This window comes from Diadema antillarum, unplaced genomic scaffold, assembly GCF_040938485.1.
Source record: "Diadema antillarum isolate AM-2024a unplaced genomic scaffold, OU_Dant_1.0 seq00001388_RagTag, whole genome shotgun sequence".
Taxonomy (NCBI): Eukaryota; Metazoa; Echinodermata; class Echinoidea; order Diadematoida; family Diadematidae; genus Diadema; species Diadema antillarum.
In genome coordinates, this window is record NW_027272143.1 from 145,601 (window position 1) to 166,881 (window position 21,281).

Below are 21,281 nucleotides of genomic sequence, written 5' to 3' on the forward strand. Positions count from 1 at the left end.
ATAAGTATCAAATTGTTCTCATTTTCATAATCATTACCATTGTTATCGTTATGATTAGCATTTTAATAATGAAACAATGACGAAGAAACCTGACAGTCTTATAGCCAGCTTATTTTATCAGGCAATAATTCACCTGTGTACGAAGAATGACAATAAACCATTTTTACCCTGTATTAAGAGCCCGGGTCAAGGGCCTGAGTGAAAGGGACATACCAGGGAAGTGGGAACCCACCTCCCTGGACATTCTTATAGATTCTCTGATTTCAGCGCACGCTCTTTGGTACAATAGCGAGTGAACGCTAAGACGACGCCTCCTCCGTCGTCCTCCTGGATGGAAATGGCTGTCCCTCGCGTGTGCCGAATTTTCTTGCCTAATAGCGTCGTCTTAGCGTTTGCGTCGCGGATCTAAAGCTAGCCAACATACCAGCTTGATGAGTACTTATATACATTTTTTATTCATTGATGATTTTTTTTTTTGCAAACTATTAAAAAACACATCATTGATAACGGCGACTCAAAGTAAACGCTAGATAAAGTTCTGCATTAATTCGATTTAGCATGAATACATTTGTGAAAAATTCAAATGCCCCTGAAGATTGCACTTGCAGGAGAATTTATAAAACGCAGAGGAAAGCCGTTTGAAATGTAGCTGAACAATATAATTGTATTTCTCAGGAAAGACAAAGGCAAAGGCAGGTAGTAAGGTTCAATTTGAATTTGAGTTTGGATATACTTTATGCAACCATAAAGAGCAACTAAAATCAACCAATCATAGTATCGACCCCTTCAATCCCTCTCCGCCGGAGTTGAGCCAATCATCATGAGAAAGTCCCCTAATTGCAAAAGGGTAATATCGCTCCTTTACCAACAGACTCAGAGCGGGAATCTCAAGCATGTCAAGATCGAGAGTTTGTGCTTATATCCAGTCGAGCTTCCAGGTGGTACGTAATTCCGAACTATAGGGGGATTGACAAACTAGGCATATTTCTTTCACTCGGTGACAACAATCTGTAAGTACGAATATATCACAGACTACCAGACATTACATGTCCATGTAGGAAACCTTCCTAAAGCTTTGTGTCTTCTCCCGCCTGGTTGACATGGAGACTATTCTGGTCCGTCACCTTATCGTCTGCTATCTCCCCGTTCTCAACTGCAACCACTTTATTCCCGCCACCATCTTGCTGATCTTCAGTTATTACCGGCTTGTAGAAGCAGGCGCATAAAGTGAGAAACACGAGAGAACCGCAGCGAAGGGACAGAGCGAGGATCAGTGAAGTGCGACTGAAGGCGGCGTTGTCGTACTGCCAACACTGACTTCCCCCGCTGTCGTCCCGTTCCCAGAGGATACAGGTCCGGTCGATCAGTGTGCCAAATACGACTGGACTTGGTACCGTTCCTGGAACGACAAATATTGATAAAACTAGTGAGTTTATTATACTTGTGCTGGTAAATTCTGTGTTACTCCAAAAGGCACTATCAAGGTTCACGAGTTTTCTTCTAATTGATAATAACACTCCAGATAGTTAAGAAATTAGTGGAATAGATTAGATGCAATATTCTTCTCCCCCGTTCTGCAATATTAATTTTGTGTCTTCGTACCTCTTGTAATTTTAATATATTCCTACACAGGAGTGAAAAAAAACCCCAATTCGATCACGTTCTATGAAGATATTCTTTTCTTAAACAAAAAAAAGGGTCCCTCAAAAACATGTTTCCGCGAGCTCATCAGAAACCGGAATAGCTGCTGTCATTATGATTTACTAAAAATCGACAAGTGGTCACAAGAATATTCGTCTCTGTGGTTCCATGGCCTCAACCCTTTCGTCTCATGTTAGACTTGTGAGCGTGCAAAAATAAAAAAAAACCAAACAAACTAACAAAAGCACACACACACACACACACACACACACACACAAACAAACAAACAAACAAATTTTCTGAAGTTTAAGTATCAGAGTGTTCGCACACAGAGCATTATACCAATTCATCGAGTGTGTGAGGGAAATGACGAGTATCACATTATTTTATAATTTTATCAACAAAAGAAATAATATGTGTTCATCATGCGCATCAAAATAATTCGAATCCATGCACTGGTTTCGTTTTTCTAAAGTTTGCTAAAATTATCTATCAGTAGATGCGATCTCAAAGATACAGAGCATGACAGGTGTGATTACGAAAATCTTAAAATGGCCTATCTCGCTGGAGGAAACGTCGCCGCGACTGCCGCTACTATTAGTCACCACAACTCGGCGACTCGAAAGACCAAAAAAATTGCCGCGCGCTCTCGCCAAGAACGTGAAGAAGGTGACTCTATGACTCGAGGGCGACGTCCGAGACGTCTCCAAACACGTTGATTACTGAGTACGTATTTGCCTGGGAATCGCAGAGACGTCGCGGGAAGTCTCCGGCAGTCGCAGGGACCTCTCCGAGGCGTCTCTTTAGTTCCGAAGACGTCTCCGCGACGTCTCTATATCGTAGCCGGGTATAGATCACCATGGGTTTCCGCAAGGTTGCTGAAACGTCGCGGAGAGTCGCGGACAAAACTAGTCTCCGCTACGCGCATAACCACATTAGTCTCTGAGACCAGCTGGAAACTGGAAAAAGTCTCGGGGAAATAAAAATCGAATATGTTCGATTCTCCCCAGAGACACGACTAGTCTCCAGGAGACGTCTCCTCTACAAGCGAGACTCACTTAGAGTCGCCACCAGGTCGCCGCCTAGGCTTCAAGCCTATAAGATACCCACTGCATGTGAGCACACCTTCTGCCCTATATATGTATTCATAATAACTTTCTTTCATTTAATAAACCTTGTCCTTGGATTGTTTAACATAACAATGTATTCATTATGCAACAATTAATTCAGAGCCAGAGTATTTTGTTCCAAGTTCATCTTATCGGCACTGTCGGTATACCAGGGAGTAGTGTCGCTTCATGGAAAGCAGGAGTAGGCAGGTTCGAATCCCATTAGTATATTTTTTTCGATATATTTGTTAAGATACAATTATGTAAGTAGATCAGCAGTTGCCATCTCAAAAGTACAGGACATGACATTTGATAAAAGTCGATTATAACACATCTTCTCCCCTCTGCATGAATATTCTCTTAATTTGTTTAAAAAAGAAAGGTACACTCATGTATTGTAACTGATTACGATGGCAATAAACTTACCAAATGCTCTGAACAGGACTGACTGAAAACCGAGTGCGAATGATCGCTGTTCATGAGACACAATTCTGCAAGGTTAAAGGCAAGATACAAAAAACATCTTTAAAAATGGGATGTACAAGGGATATTAGAACGCTAGTTACATGACATCGCGTATTTTTTAAATGATCTATTATGGACCATTAACAGATTATATATATATATATATATATATATATATATATATATATATATATATATATTACAAATTACTTTTTTTTTTTTACTTCTGTGTTTTGCAACATGTGATCTTCTTGGCATCACAGGAATAGGAAACAAAACCGTGCGGAATAAGGATGATGTTTCACTTTCAAATGCAGACATCCCACCTGTGGGCATCATGAACGAAGTCTTGTCTATTTCCATTGTAACTTGATCCTGTTGTTGTTTTAGCTTACTCCGTAAAGTTGTTCTTTTATATAGACTATGATATATCCTGCACGCGAATAATGCTAACAAATAAATCGATTATAACCTCTTTGTACGTAGGGTAAATCATGAAGAGTATAGCCAGTACGTGCGATGGCAGACCATACTGCTTGTTTGGCCTACGTGTAATTCATTTTTATTACCCGTATAATAATGATACATATGAACAGTAATAGTTTCCTTTACGTCTTTTTCGCTTCCGTTCTGTTCTTTATCGCATCCTTGACTTGTTCGCTTTAGAAGGTGGCCGCCGGACATAAGGGACGATATTTGTTATTATGTCTTCCTATAAACATGCATGTCAATGAAGATTTAATACAACACGAGAATGATTAAGGGATTATGATACATAAATTCATTCATACATATGCATACATACATCGGCGGATCCAGGGGAAGCGCACCGGGCGCCCTCCCCCTTATTTTTTGCTAAAACAGAAATAAAAAGAAAAAATGGGGGGGGGGGGGGGGGGTGTATGAGCCACCCTCCCCCTTTAAATTTGTTAAGGCGCCCCTCTTTATGGAATTCCTGGATCCGCCCCTGTACATATTTACATGCACCCTTATACACGTACTTATACATTCATGATATGATCATAGGCCTACATACCTAAATACGCACGTATGATAAGCGTCTGTCGAAAATTACAATAGTACGTGCTGTGCACTATTTCACAGTTTACTCGCTTCAGCACCCCTATCAAAAACAAGAATGGAAAAGATGTAAGGATGAATAACGTATGAAGTGTCTGGTACTAATTCTTCTACCTCATTGTTGCCATGGTAACTGGAACCGTTGCCATGAGAGTAAGCATCAGCAGGACAAAGAAGGCGATAATGAAGAGGATCTGGAAGTCGCAAGAGTGGGAGCACTTTCCCATGACAGCCGATGATACGTCGCCGATCGATTCCGGCTCGATACAGGCGCAGTCCGCGTAAGTCTGAGAATCAATACCGAAGGAGATCCAATTTCAATTTTTCAATTCAATTCAATTCAAATGAGATTTTATTTCCAATAGCACATTTTGTTGATACAATTTGCATGGATATCTATAGCATTTTTGGCAAACTGTCTATAAGACGTGCGATAGCATAATTCGTCAACAGACTTTTGCTTGCGTATTACTGAGCTTTGAAAACTTATCTTTAGTGAAAGGCACAAGTTTTCGAATAATTACAGTGAGGACAGCTTCCAGTGGTAATTGCGCATGCGCAGATCTTTGAAATATTGACCGATTTATATCATTGTGTCATACCTTATTTATATGAGTACTGACGAAAACAGAATACAAACATATCAAATAACGCTTTTTTTAGTAACGGCTACGCACAATGTTTGATGTTACTGTTTCTTTCGTTAGGGTCATATGATGGCTGCCTCTGATTCAGCACCATTGTCATCAATTGGGTGGTGTTAGAAATCGCATTTCATACAGTGCAGTAATTTCGCACAATCCTTTGTGGTAGGGTTTACTGCTCGATCATTGTATTTGTAACCATGTTGTCAGATTAAAACAATGAGTTTGAAGTTAAATAATGATGACTGAGACAATATAGTAGGGCCTAGTAAGCGAAACAGTGTACGAAATGGAAATGAGCTCTGCTAGTAGGTTCAGAACATTAAATTCTTGGAGATTTTTCACACATACATCTAAATTGTACAGTTGTATTTGTTATTACCATAAGAGATGCTGTAGTGTTGATGGTAAGGCAGCCCGCGTGACAGGGCGTGTAGTAGAGGATTCCGTCATTGCCGCAGACAGGATCGAACGCTGATCCGCAGCTGCAGTTGGCGTTGCACGCAGAGTCTAGCATCGCTTCGTTACCGTCGAACACCAGCGAACTGCAGGGGGAGGGGAGAAAAAGGGTTTCACTGCTATCAGTCTGCATGAAATAAAAGTCTGACTGCGACATAGCAATAATATAATTTGCATCACAATAGCTGTTGACTGACCAAACATTGCCTGGGAGGGAGTCTAAAGGGCATACACACTGAGGAGGCGTGGCCGCGACTGATCAGTCACCCCCGACTCGTGTTACTCGATCATGTCAATAGACCAAAATATGACTTGCGCTCTCATCAAGAAGGTGACTCCAGGACAACGTCCGACTCCGAGATGTCTCCGAACGAGGTTTGCATTGTTATTTTTGAGAAATATGAAAATAAAGGAAAATTCAAATCAAAATTAAAGGTGACAACCTATTCGCCTGGAAAACCTAGTCTCTGGCAGTAGCGGCGATTTCGCAGAGATGTCGCCGTGACCCTCTGCTAGGTTGCAGAGAGATCTCGGACGAAACTTGTCTCCGCGATGTGGCCGCAGGAAAAAGAACCCCATTTCACCTCTTTTGCCAATCCTGAGCCTTATTCACTGTTCACTTCGCTAAAACGGACCAATAGGAACCTAACATTTATTTCTTATTTCTTTTTTTCTTTTCTTTTTTACTGCGGGTATCAATACACCGTCTTGATAATGCTTTAAAATTCCATGCATAATTCATTTTGTTCACAAACGATTGCCTTAATGTGGGTATCCATCATTGGCATGGCGACTAGGTGGAGACGTGGAGGCGACTCGAGTCTCGCTGTTCTCGGAGTGGTCGCGGAGATGTATCCTGGCGACTAGCCTCGTCTCCGGGAAGTCGAACATGTACGATTATCATTTAGTTCTTCCTCTTTCTTTCTTTTTCGTGGAGATGTTTCCAGTATCTATTGCTCTCGCAGACGTCTCAGCGAAGTCTCCTAAAGTCGCGGTCAAGAAGGGCGGACTGATTTCGTCCGCGAGGTCTCTGAGACGTCTCCTCGACATTGCGAAGACCCATTGGCGTCCTACCAGATAAGTCGCAGAGACGTCTCCGCGATGTCTCGGCGACTAAGAAGACGTCTCGCAGACGTCGCGGCGACGTTGCGGTGACTTCTCCGCGACTTTCGGTTGTCACATTGAATGGAGACGTCTCGTACCTTCCCATATAGAGTCATCCTGTGGGTGAGAGCGCAAGCCACTTTTGGTCTTTCTAGTCGCACTAGTCGCGACAACGTCTCATCCAGTGAGATACATAATAGGCCCGTTATAAATGTAATTGGAAGGAGGAGACGAATCGAATGGTTCGTTACCAAGCTGTAGGAAAAGAAACAGCCGTGAATTATACAATACAATAACCTCTGGTAACGGTCTCTTGGTAGGAAGGACTTGCCTGTTGCCATACGGGACCGTGACACCCGCCATCTTGGGATTATCACATGCAATCAGGAAGGACGGAATGGTACAGGCCGAGATGAAGAGACATAGCAGCGACAAGTTAATCATTCCCCGGAAGTGCAGCTTGGCCTTTGACACGACGACCCCGCCAACAACCGTCCCGACTAGACCTGCTGGTATGATGACGTAACCTACAACACAGGTGGAAAGAAAAAAAATAGTGTTTTATACTTTGTATCATTTTTTTACTTTGAGTATCAAAATGTTTGTTTGAAAAATGCTGATATCAAACCACACACAGCAAATTGGAGCGAAGCAAATTGATATTGCATCCATCAACATTGCTCCTCTCACAAGTCCTTTGAAGAAATCCCAAGAAATTATATTTCATTTTTTCATTCATGGTATCATGTTCAACATTATTTAGTAAATATCACGCATGTAGGCCTCTTGATTTATTGTGTTTAGGCCTATGTTGTATATCGATATAGAATATGTATTTCTTAGCATTAATGTACACTGATATTCTTTGTTGAAAACGAAATGAAATGAAATGAGGTCATAATTATTGCTCCAGTTGACCAGAACCAGAAAGTTACGACTCTCTTCAAATAAGAGCCATTCACCTGTAACCATGGTAACTGCTCTCCACTGTTCTATCACTAAACCTCTAACATGTCTAATGTCTATTACCATTTAACATTGTAGAAAGATTACATCATATTCAGCTCGCGAGAATTTCATCTGCTGCCGCTTTGTGCAGTGTGTGATGACGATCAGACTCCGGCAGCGGGTAACTCACCTGCAAGAAGGGCAGCGTCGCTGGCCGTCATGCTGAACTGGGTCTCCAAGTACTTGGGGCCGAAGGTGGCGAAACTGGTCAGGAGGAACCACTCGGTGATAGAGGTGAGGCTGAGGAACATAAAGGGCGGGTTCTTCACCAGGCACCAGACGGCTCGGGGAAAGTCCCGCGCTCTGTTCTTGAAGCCGGACTTACCTTGGAAGAGAGCTCCTTTCTGCGCCTCAGTCACCCGCTCAGCGTCGTGCGTTTTCCGACCTATTAAATACACATGCATCAAAAGAGGTCTTCAAGCTATTTCAAATCCCTGATAACGATATTACGATATCAAAGGAAAACTTATACAGTGCATACTACGCTCATAACTGTATTTTGATCTAATCTGAACAGATATTCAGTCAAAAATATCGATCGTCTTTCTCATCAGATCTCTTGTACAGAATGTGCGTAGTTTTATTCGCCAGTAGAGCACAAACAAGCGTTGAAATCGTACGTTCCGGAAGTGTATAAAGCGACTTGCCATAAGTATATACAGAAGTTGATTAGAATGTAAAAACTGTGCTCTGAATTTGACGCTTTTCTGTGTTGCCAATCGGGAGAGCCAGTGAATAAAGCTTCGTGCAGGTCGATCATTACCACACAGCATTACCACAGGGCAGTACCACACAGCATTACCATGGTACCACAGGAGAGTACCACACAGGATAGATCGGAAAAAAAATCTGGGAGAATTTTAGCCACATATCAAGGAATATTCCTGATAGGTGCATGAGTGATGGATTTCAGGACAAACATGGCTCTACTTAATAACCTGGCCTACTCCTAACTAACCTCAAACGAGAGTGTAATCATGGCCAAGTGCCATTCTAGTCTTATAATAGATCTATATAGTCATATCCTATTCCTAGGTAGCCATCGACTGTATCAGTACATATATATATATGGCCGTCTATCCGTAAAGCATTAAGGCATGGTTACTAACTAGATTATACTTTATTATCAAGATATGAAATTACACTTTCATAACAATATCTATGATATTGGGAATAACATAACATAATTAGACAATCTTTCATAAAGTTCAAAGTAAGTCCCATCATTAATACTTTTACTTTTTAAGTCATTTATGTATTTTCTAAAATCTAGAGTGCTTTTTATGAATATTCATGAGCTATGTAAAAATGTGTACCACAGGAGTACCACAGGAGTACCACAGGAGTACCACAAAAATCCTTATGAAATTTCTCATGCTTTACATCTGCACTTTCACTAAATAGGTAATACTGTAGGAGTATAGGACAGGTTAAGTAATGGCAAATCATTTGCTATAATTCACAGCATAACTCATCTATCAATTAACTGAGGAATATTAATATGTGCTTTTTTGTTAATATTTGCGTTATAAATTTCAGTTGATTCTGCCTTACAATTTTCCTGTATGGTATTCCTGTGTGGTACTGCTGTTTGATATTCTCCTGATGTGATAGTCCTCTGGTATAAAATGTTAAGAAAAAAATATCCTGTGGTATTTTTCTGTGGTACTTAACGTGCGACAAGTGTTTACCACTGATCTCTACTACTCATCTCTCAAGCAGAGAGCAGAGATCAGTGGTATTAATATAAAGACGTCTTTGAGAATGTCAAAAGTATGCTCTGAATTTGGCGCTTTTCCGGGTTGCCAATGTGAAGATTGGTAATAGTGATCAATCTGAGCTCACCTGGTAATGCTCGAGGGAAAGCCATGAGGGGGAAGGAAACGAGGAAGGCAATGGCAGCAGTGATGAGGAACCCAATCCACCATGCCCCGATCCACAGGGGGCTCTCAGAGTCAATCCCAAGCCTGTTTGGTATACAGAGAGTGTAAGAGAGGGAGATTTAGGAGTAGGAGAAAGGAAGGGGAGGGAAAGATGAGAAGAGAAGGATCGGAACAAAAATTATCCCGATGGAGTCCCATTTTCTTTGCTCATTTTTCCACTAATAAAACAAAAAGAAATACAAACAGACATAATCATGACAGGCAGAGGTATAGAAAGCGGAAATGATGACACAAGGGGAAAGATCCGGACGATAACATAATTGTATTTGTCAGTAATTGCTTTATAACGCTCAGCTGGCGAATCTACAAGTACCAGTGATTATAATGTCTCTTCCCTCGATATTCTGAAAACTTTGTACGATCATTGTCTCATTGTCATACATTCTTTTCCAACTTTGTGCTTATTTTTCCGGGGTTTGAAATTGTTTTGTCAGGCACGGTACCTTTTTGAGAACTTTGCTATGTGTCTGCGTTTCTGTATACATCCAAAAAGTGTTATCAGAAGCACATAACGATCCATGACTATCACTGTCTCACACTTACGTTGCGACATCGACGTCGACGTCGGTGTAAATCTCGAGGATGACGCCGCCCAGGAGATAGCCGCAGGCCGGACCAAAGAGTGACGAGGCCTGAAAAATGCCTGTAAACGTACATGCACGCCATTTAAGATCAGCCTTCTTATTCATGCGTTTCCATTCTTGTCGAGCGGTCATTTTCAATGTTGCAATCTGAGTTAGCCATTTTTCTTGTAAGATATGTCCGCAGTTATTAAGTTAATAGTATTTCAACACCGGTGTTCTTCTCTGTCTAACCTTTGACGTGTAATATTATCAGTAGAAGAAGTAGCAGTATTAATAGCAACAGTGACAAGCCCCTATTGCAATCGAAGTGATCATTATAGTTATCGTAATCACAACATTAGCCATTAATGATAGAAATGACTACCACCTAACCTTGTGAGTTATACTCAAGTTGTATAATAGATCAAATGATCCACGTTGTTCCAGGGAGAGAATATAACTTCCCTGGTTACTCAAAGTCACAAACAATTTGTGTTGACATTTCTTATAGTTGTTTTTTATGTGTCTCTTTCACTTGTTTTTTTTTTTCATTTTGATGGTTGCCAATTTTCGTTTTGTTTGTTTTTATTATCTTTATATCATCTTATCATACCAACATAGATGGACGCCCTGCTTGGTGGCGTGTTTTCGTCGATGTAGGCGTAGCCGAGCGTGTAGAGCCCCGAGGCGCTGATCCCGTGTATCAACTGGCCAACGATGAAGACGATGAGATATCTGTTTAGCCCGGAATCGAGATCGGAGCTGCCGCCGACGTCGGATGCGTTGAGGCTGCAAGTCGGTTCGTCGATCGTCTAGGATATGAATTGTCAGCGATTGAAAAAAAGGAGATTAGGCCTCTTGGAACGGACATGGTGTCGCAGTTTGTGAAGCATTACTTCATCAGGGAAATCTTAAACTCTGCTAGAATGAAATGTACTAATTTTCAGGAGAGTCGAACGGCATTGAATGAAGTAATATAGATAATTTATTTCGTTACTATAGCGACTGTATCAATATAATTCGAGTGATTCAATGGGTGCACTTGAACAGCAACTAACTGCTTCCGCGAGTCGATGTCTGGATATTACTCGAATATACATGTACGACTTAAATTCGTTTAGAACAGGTTTCAAAATGTCGACAGTCATCTGTGACGTAATCAGCAATGGCTAGCTGTCACAAGATTCGAAATCGATTTCTCTTTAATAGCTTTATAATAGTTGTAACGATATAGCTCTCCTTCCCACAAGAGAAAAAAAGAAAAGAGAATGTAAATGTCGCATTGGTCGTAGTTGACGCATGGCCTTGATGGTATGGTAGGCTACAAAGCGATACAATCAGACAATATTGCAGGAGGAAACACATTGTGGTAGATGGCAGGAAAAGTTGGAGAGCGATAGCAACAGCTTCCCTTGCTATCGAACAGAAGCTATTGCTATCGCATTTGAAAGTGAAACCATAGATCCATGGAAAACTAAAGCGATAAAAGAAGTAGTAGCAGTAGTACAGACGACTTGAGAAAGGCATGAGAGTTCTTGCAGTTCACTGCCATAGTTTTAAAAGAAGAAGAAGAAAAGAAGAAGAAGAAGAAGAGGAGGAGGAGGAGGAGGAGGAGGAAGAAGAAGCAGTATAGTTGCAAGTGGAAAGACTTACGGAGAACTGATAGTTATCTGTGGCGAAGTGCGGCACGGTGAAGATGATGGACCCCAGTGAAAAGAACAACGCGCCGACACCAAGCCAGACGGGTTTGTGGGCCTTCTCGCCGACGTACGTGACGAACACGACGACGATTAGGACACCGAAGTCGTAGCAGCTAGAGATGAATCCGCTCTGCACACTGGGGATGTTGAATCGGCGTTCGAGCGTGGTCGTGACGACGTACACCAGTCCGTTGACTGTCATGCCCTGTACGAACCCGAAGATGGACACGAACACGAGAAATCCGACCGCGTTGTTGCAGCACTGCGCGAGATATTAAAAATAATGATGATGAGAACAACAACAACAACCATAATGATGATGAAGATGATGATGATAATAATAATGATAACAATAATAATAATAATAATAACAATAATAATAATAATAATAATAATAATAATAATAATTAACTAATAGTGATTAACAGTGTCATATACCTATGATGCATATTGTAATAGCACTTAAGTAATTGTTAGTATATAAGTATAGGTTTCATCATGAAAGAAGGAAACAAAATTAAAGAGATTTGGACTAATCCGCCAACGTTGTGCACAATCATAATAGGTTTTTATTTCCGTTTGAAGCAAAGCCATCTAGAACCTCATATTGTAAGTGACTTTCTGATATTCTTAATAGAGCCTTGCGTGTTTTCATTTTTAACGTACCAGATGGAGATTTTAGCAAACAAAAAGGATAGCTAGTCTCGTCGTCTTAATCTTGAAGTCACAAGCTGCCTTGCTTGTTGGTGTACAAGAGGAAATTGAATTATGATAATAGCCGTGACATGCCAGGGAATATGACTTTGGCACGACATTAACTTATTTCCGATAATGTAACGCGTTTATAGACAGTTGACAGAAATAGTCGCCACATATTTCTAGGTTACAGAGCACTGAAAGCCAAGTGAAAGCAAAGATGGATCATAGATTTATGTCAAATCAACATCAGTTCATTTACTCATATTCTATTACCCTGATAAAAGGAGAAATATCAATGGTGACGATACTTCCAAAAGTGAACGATGAAAGGATTAAAAAAAAAAAGGTATGTTAGATCATATGATCATTCATCAACTGTATAGTGACCATATCACTACTCTCATTCTTGCATGCTGATACCTGCAAACATCTTGGTCTGAAAGGGCCCCAGCCGCAAGTGATATCCTCCTCTGCGACTGAGTCTGCCTTCTCGATTGCTGCGTTTTTGTCGGCTGTTGGTGTCGAGTTGTTCACTTGGCTTGGGTGCACGACTCCTACTGGTCGACTTTTGTTGGGCGCCTCCTTGCCCGCTTCGCTATCGTCGAAGGCTGGGTTGTTAATGCCATTGATATTGCCCGACATGTCTCTTCATAGATTGACGTCACTCTAGTGGTTTAAATGTTGGTCGGATCAAACGCTGGAGGAGGAGAACAACAACAAAACAGCGACTTTATTTTTTGTGTGTGAAAATAAATTAAAGATATTTAGTCCCACATGAAACGTGCAGAAGAAATTACAGAATGCAAAATCAACGAATTACTAAAATCATTATATTCTGGTCAACAAAATCTGTTAATCTTCTGAGGATCACAACCTTCAAACTCCATGACTTGTATTGTTGTGAAGATTATTATCTCCATTACCTTCCAAGATGATGTTAGCTCGCACACATTACAAAAATGGTAAGTTTGGAAACGAATTGTGAATTATCATTTTTAGGAGCAAAATTTCAGTGTCCATTGTGTACGTCGTTCATAACATACAGCATTAATCTGTCTAGATACCTTATTCTCGAATGGGGGAGGAACGTTCTTGCATGAAGTTGAAAAGCAAACGACGAACGAACTCAACACCTCAAGCTACTACTCTCAAGTGTTTAGTTTTAAAGCATGGTGCACTTCACGATAGTGTTTCGCGTTAAAACGATGACGTCAGTAGGCCAATTCCAAATAAAAAGGATATAAACGTCTGTACAAAAGTATAGTCATGGCAGCTGCGTCACTCAAAACTTCTTGGAAACAATACTCATTGTGCGGTCAACCAATACTCTATCGAGCGCCGTTGTCCATTGTAACCGTGGTAACGTTGACTCCCCTTAACTTCAAAGTCAAGGATGATCAGCACTATTAACAAAAATAATTTCCTGATCAGCATAACTGCCATGATATCACAGCGTGTCACAACCAGAGCACTCGAATAAAAAAAAAAAATCTGCGATGGTTACAATGTAGTGTGCTCATTTTCCAATTTTGGAAGAAATTGATTGCTCAGCGGAGCAACAGCGGCAGAGTGATTTTCATCAGTGTCGGGTAAAAATGTGAGGGGTAGGAAGTCACAAGAAACTGAACACGAATATCAGACTAACTTGTTCATAATATCATCCCCTATTTCAATTACTGTTTAGTTTTTATTCTAGGAACTAGGAATCATGCGTCAGCACTGTAGGGTAGTTAAGCCCTGTACAATACCAGCCATATATTTTGCTTCTGAATATCTATGTGACAGTTTTATCTCCGCCAGACCCAATATAAATCAGGGCCTATATTTCATTATCTTGTTATTGCGGTCTTTGAGGCTCGATGAGCACTGTCTGCATGCATACATACAACCATGTTTTGTTTTGTTTTGTTTTGTTTTGTTTTTCATTTGAGAATTCGCGATGGAAAAAGATGGTTGTCCAGTCGGAGATAGAGTTTTTTGAATTTGTTTCACGGGTCAACTGCCTGTCAACAAAAGGCTATTCGTAATGCTAACAAAGTCACACCATAAATGCGGTTTTTTTTCTATATCAAGGTCATTCGTTTGGATCCGACAAGCTGACAGAGTTTTATGTGTGTGCGTGTGTGTTGCTGTCTTTGCATAGTCGTAGTCATATAGCGTGTATCTATATGAATTTTTCTGGAAGATATTAACACTTCGAATAAGACTTTCGTTTGCCACACACACATGTTCATAGTATCAAAATAAGCTGTGTTTATACAGAACTATATTCCTGGAGAACATGTCCATTTACATCGCGCTAACTATATTGCTCTTGACACCTTAGGGAATGTATAGTTGGTATACTGTGTGACGACAAATCTAAAAGGGCTGTGTAAAATCTGCACAAAAACTAGCCCAACTCCAGGTTAATTTCACTCCCGCAATAAGAGATATTGTGATGATAAACCTCAGTCAAGGAGAATACACACAGAAAACGTCGATTATTCGTCGCGCAAAGCCTGAAAACATTAATTTTATGTTCGGTCGCATAACACATTTGAATCTGTCATCGCCAATCATCAATTCACAGTATAGAGTATGTCATTCTTTCTTAATCTTTAAGGAGTCGTCCTTAAAGGATTAAGAAAGTTGTTGTTAGTCCTGGCAAGGAGGACATCGTACCGGCTTACTTTTCTGTAGTGTTTGTCTTTTGGCGCATTTTTCTTTTAGGAAAGAGAACATTTCAAGCGGTAAACATAAAAACATTTGCGACTATCTTACCGGCAATGGCTCTCAAAGACCATGACACCAAATAATGTTGAACCACAAAATATCCGATATCTGAAACTGGAGAAAGTGGGCGGGGTTCCTTAGTGGACTTTATTCCGTTGCTGAACTGCTTAGAGATTCACTGTAGGTGTTTAATGCGAGCTGTGTTATGATCTATCAGATCTCGTAAATGAATAAAAGCATGCCGAAAGAACTGTCATCAGCGTATGTGTATGCACACCAAAGTCCTGTGCGTGGTTAACCGGTTATGACGCCACACATAGGTATGTAGGTGCACTTATTGCTATTATGACGTACGAGCGCCAAATCAGAGTATCGTATATCGTGGTAAAGAGTGGGAATATGCTATTACCGGCTTCTGAATATACACGATTAGGGGAATACACTTGTAAGGACTAATACAAAATGTTCTTTTGTTCATACTCGTCTCTTTATTCTGCAAAAGAATGAAACCATTTAAATGCTGTTGTATAGGGCATACGGAAGTATCAGTAGCATGCTATACAAGCGATTCTAGGATTGACACGTAACCACATAGGGAATAATGCATTTCCCTGGAACATGATCCTTCTGTAATGATTCAATTGAAAGCAAACGAGCAAAACGAGACTGTGCGATGTGCCATGAAGTCAAACAGTGGCAAGCTGGAGCTATTGGCGGAGTATCGATTTCTTTGTGGTTTTCCGCCGCGAACCCGAAAGAGATCTATAAACAGTTACAATCTTTCCAGATGGCGGCCCTCATATTGTGTTAACATGCTTCGTGTATCATTTCTTTTCTTTTTCTTTCACTTCCCGGTATACAGGTATACGTACGTGTATTACATGTACACAGGTACATATGACTGTATACACATATGTATTACCTTCATAATAATAATAGTTTTGATCTGTGTTTATCATTCATTATGCATGTCAGCTCTGTGTTTTGTGGGTGTATTTCATGTCATCATCTTTACTTCCACGAATTTCACCAACGTGATGCATGCCAAACTTTGGGTTTCATGTTTGGACGTTGTAAACCTTGAACTTAAGATATCATTTGTTTTACTATACGCGCTAACTAGTATTAAATATCATTCTCTGGATCTTTTATGACACTATCTATTTTCATTGCACCAATATTCCAGTCTGAATAAATAATGTTTCTTTCTCTTAATGATCGAAGTAGTCGTAAAATGCCCGGTGATGCGAACTATATCCAGTCACGCCATACATATGTGATTATTACAACTGCTTTTGCAAATAGAAAATATACATTGTAATCTTACTTTCTAATACAAATAGTTACAATACATCATACTGGAAATACAACTTTGTATAGTAGAGCATCAGAAACGCATTCATGTACAGAGCATCAGAAACGCATTCATGTACATGATACACTACGTTGAGTCACTTCTCGGTATTTTGACTAAGATCATGTGTACTACTTTGAATGTCATTATTGTTTATATCAGTCTGACAATATTGGGGCCTTGTTTGATATCCGAGCCATCTTCTAGTTTATTCTGTTTGCATCGCGTACTTTATCCGTTGCAGTGCAAAAAGTAGCGTTTTTACAGATACGGCCTTGATTTGTGTAGTACAGCGACGTAGAAAGAGCAGAAAGTGCGGAAAGAGCCCGTACTTATGTTCCAGTGTGTGAGAGAGAGAGAGGGAGAGAGAGAGGGGGGGGGGGGGGGGGGGGAGTGAGAGATGGACACAAAGAAGAAAAGAGAAGGGCGGGGACAGATGCGGATCTAGCTTTTTGCTATGGGGGGCGGGCGGGGGGGGGGGGTTGACCCACTGACCATGGGTCGTGACAACAATACTTAAAGAAGAAAGAAATGTCTCACGTTTGTTTGTTTGTTTTTTTCTCGCTGTTTGGCCGATCAAGAGCACATACATGATGACGTTTTTCTCTGCTCATTATATTATGAATCACTTGGCAGCCTAAAATAACAAAAAAAGGGGGAGGGGGAGGGGGACGTGCGAGCACAGGGAGAATCACATTGTTATTTCGGGTGAACGCTATTCTGTTTCCGGTTGTGTTCACACACATTGATGGGGTTTCTTGGTATGTAAACTCGGAAGCATTCCACAAAAATATATACACATTCTGTTTCTTATCTGCTGCGGGTGAGCGTATTTGTCAACGATTAACTGAACATGTACCAGAAACGAGTTCTTTGGCTACTATATAGTTGTTTTGTTTTGTGGTTTGTTTGTTTTTTTTTTTTGCTACCCTGCTAGATACATAGCTGGCAAAACAGTATTTATCATCTTGATATCTGCAGTAAATAAATGAATAATATGCCCTAAATAATGACATAGAAGTATGCACAAGACCATCAATATAAAACCATATAAGTCACTTCATAAGGCAGTTTGAATAATGACAACTTCTGATATTAATTTCAAATTCGTGATAACGTCATCAATGTAAATTGAAATAATAACCGATAACATGATGGGAAGTTTGTATAAAAACGAAGTTTCATCAAAACGACAACGTGTCGGCTGCTGTTCTGACCTTGTTCATGACCTATTAACTCTTATTGTGAGGTATAAACATTCGTGTCTAGAACAACCTTGAAACAACAACTGACCTGGGTTTTAATGCTGGAAAGACATTCTTAAGTGTTTTTATGCGCCCGCGTTTTTTGACCGCATGCCAGCTCTGTATACATTTCATCTTTCCATGCAGTGAAGATCCCAACGAGTATGAATTGTCCTTCTTGTTTTTCCTGTCAATATTTTAATTTCGTGTAAAAAAAAATGATAAAGTACAATTCTAGCATTGTCTAGCACTGTTTCAATGAGCTCAACCGAATCGTTGGGTAAACAAACACACACACATCACACACACAAGACAGTTCTTCCCCACCCTGCTCATTTCTATGCCCCCCTCCCCCAAAAAAATCAACAACAAACAAACGAACAAAAATACCCAAATATTATATATACCAAAGAGAGTTTCATAAATTTTCCATATTCAAGGTTTTACAGCATGGAATCCCTTTCTTCCATTATCTTCAATATCATTCAGGAGCATCGATCCGTTTTCACGACGGGGGAATGGGAGGGGGAGGGGGCAAACATTGCGCCCCCCACGCCCCCCCCCCCCTCCCCCCGCATCAGCGCCCCTGATATCATCATAATTATGTTCACTTTGCCTCAAACGATGCTTTCACTCAAGTTCCTTCCTTGTTGGTTATTTCTCATTTCTGGTCCTAAGATAGGTAACTGGCGAGTGCTTTGTATACTAGTAGTTCGCTTTGATATTGTTTCCGTCATGTTTCTTTTAGCTTGGCTTGCTTTTAACACGTGATACTGACATATTGCAAGGATATGATTATTAGTGTGTATTTTCAACCTTTTAACGCAGCGTATTTTTTTTTTATCTTACGAAATATAGGAAACAATTAATTTAACTGAAAAAAAGAATTAGACAAAACAAGTCACCGAGTGGATGAGAAAAAAGATTAGACATCCAGTCAATATTCCATTTCAGCTGGGTCATATTTTGTAAGCCCATATAGATCATGCACGCATAGATATTCACATTTTATTTCACACACTGTTTGGGTTAGATGTCAGAAAATGTAGCTTACAGATAACAGGATTAGTAGACTAGTATGAGTATGTAGTTTCAAATAACAGATCTGTTGCATCAAAGTTATTTTTTTTCTCCTCAGTCTAAAAAAAAAAACGTTACTCACCCGAATCCGTGGCCGTATATGCTGGATCGCTTTAGATTATTGTGTAGCGAAGAGGTCACTGAAAAGAATGCACAATCTGCTGCGAAAACTGTCTTTAATTCCCGCATAAGGAGAAATCCTTTTTATTTAAAAAGATTCCAAATGACAATTATTATCTCTGTGCGTTTTCTCTCTGTAAAACAAATTGGAACATCATGCAGCCAGACTGTTTATGATTCACTGCCTATATACCGATATACCATGGGAAATTACACTCGGGTGCCATGAGTGTGCAAGTCCACATACTGACACTGCATGCTGCGCCCGGTACATATCAGCTGAGTGTCTCCTTGCAAGCACAAGAACAAAACTTCTCTTCGGATGATTATTGGAGCACAACCTGAGGACAGGTTACAGATATGTTCTACCAACCACGTCACTTGCGATCATTACAGGTCCACTTTTGCAATAACGATTATCCAGGGACACCTTTGCTAGTAGGCTAAATGTCTACGGTCTTCTGCGATACAATGGATGGTGAAATCAGTGGGGTAAAAGTGTATAGTTCCTGTATTTTGCAAATATTTGCCAAGGCAAACACATTTCCATTCAGCAAAAGCACGTATAATCGTTGCGCACACGAATCCTATCTATAGGCCCTAAAGGTCGACCTGAAAACAGGAATAGATGCTGTTGTATACTGTGCGCCATCCCGTATACAAGGCCCTATACCTCCCTGTGTTTGAGTTTGCCGAAAGGAGACAATGCCGGCGGCTGTTTGCTCTATCAAAAAGGAAAACAAAAATGAGTGCATTTTGACAAAAGGATATGAGTTTTGTTACGAGCCTGGCCCTGAGTTGAGTGAGCCATTATTTACCATCAGGCCTGTTTTTGCATTTCTGGTTCACGGGCAAACGTGGGAATCATCATGCCTGGAAGATTTTGAGGCACATGAAGCGGTTTATACAGTCCGTCCTGTTCCTCTTATTATGACAGGCACCAGTGTCTGCAAATATAGCCTTTGGATTATTTTTTTTTCAATGTCTTTAAACAAGAAGACGGAACAGATGCACGGCCGTTTGGATATATTTCCTGTTGCGGGTAATATGCCACATTTCTAAGGGTAAATCATGAGTGAGATTTATCAAAAAAAAAAACACACCCAAAAACAAAAAACAAAAACAAAACACATAAGAAAACATCGATTATTTGATTGATTTCTGAAACTGCACTGGTCTTACACTCGAGAATCGGTGGACAGTTTCGGCATATCTGATATCATATTTCACTTGACATTGAGGTGATGTTGTCTATTAAATATGATACATAAATGCCAGACATAATGTTCATTTTTTCCCATCAAACAAGTTAATACATAGTTGATTGTAACTAGAAAGTGTGTCTTGCCAATGTCTGCATACAGAGGGAGATCTACATAAAAGACTAATCATTAAGTTATTTTAAGAAGATGTGAAATATGAAGGAACCGCAAAAGCAGAGCTTGTAACTGCGGGTTTCATGCAGGTAGTTGATGAAAGCTCGGGGTTTATTCCTGTACTAATTAATTCACTTCGACCAAAGTGCTAGTCGTTTGTCAGACCATAACGGTAAAATAGAGAAAGCTGACATTCAGCTAGTGGCGGATCCAGGGGAGCACCGGGCGCCCCCTTTATTTTTGCTAAATAACAGAAACGAAAAGAAACAAAATGAAAGGCGGCGCATGCGTCCCCCCCCCCCCCGCTTTAATTTTTTAAAAGAAACCATCTTTGTCAGCCGAGTGTAGTGGCACCAGATTTTTTTTGCGCCCCTTTTACAGAATTCCTGGATCCGCCCCTGACGATTATCCAGGGCTCTATACTGTTAAAACCCACTTCATACCACGTCAAAGTTGACTTAGACAAATAGAGTAAAATCTGACTTTGAAATAAGAAAGTGTACCGTCTTGACTATTGTCATCATGATCATCGTTGCTGCTTTATTGTCACTATATTTCATCTTTATTTAAGAGATTCACATCAATAATCATCATCATCATTATCGAAAAAAAAGTTAATGATAATTATTAAGACAATACAAAGTTTAAATGTCATACAAGATGCAAACGTACAATGAATAGAGAGAACTGATATCGGTACAGGAGGTTTATCCCCGGCCTCCTCACACAGGACTGGGGTTCATTCTGTACCGCATTAACATGTGCGTTCACAATTTTTCGGAAGAGGGGTATATTTCAGGGGCACAATTCGGGGGGAAATCGTTGAAAAAGGGGCGTCTTACAGGATTCCCCCCCCCCCACGAAATACTTTAAAAAAAGGGGTGGTTTTCAAATCGTTCCCCAACAACCCTGAAATATAGAGTCACGAACAGGACTCTAAAATTCCAAAATAGGGGAAGTGCGGCTTCTTGGTGTTT

The 21,281-nt window shown here is 40.4% G+C and overlaps 1 protein-coding gene across 1 annotated transcript; it reads right to left on the minus strand.

The window, feature by feature from the left end:
- Positions 1-1,067: 1,067 nt before the first annotated feature.
- LOC139708917 (solute carrier organic anion transporter family member 4A1-like) lies at positions 1,068-19,378 on the minus strand. The gene is made up of 12 exons (XM_071620882.1): positions 18,891-19,378; positions 12,836-13,112; positions 11,670-11,978; positions 10,630-10,828; positions 9,997-10,096; positions 9,356-9,477; positions 7,641-7,895; positions 6,834-7,029; positions 5,322-5,484; positions 4,410-4,582; positions 3,177-3,241; positions 1,068-1,399 (listed from the first exon to the last, which is right to left on the minus strand). The coding sequence occupies exons 2-12, from the start codon at positions 13,055-13,057 to the stop codon at positions 1,068-1,070; spliced, it is 2,136 nt and encodes a 711-aa protein (XP_071476983.1). The 5' UTR covers positions 13,058-13,112; positions 18,891-19,378.
- Positions 19,379-21,281: the final 1,903 nt, after the last annotated feature.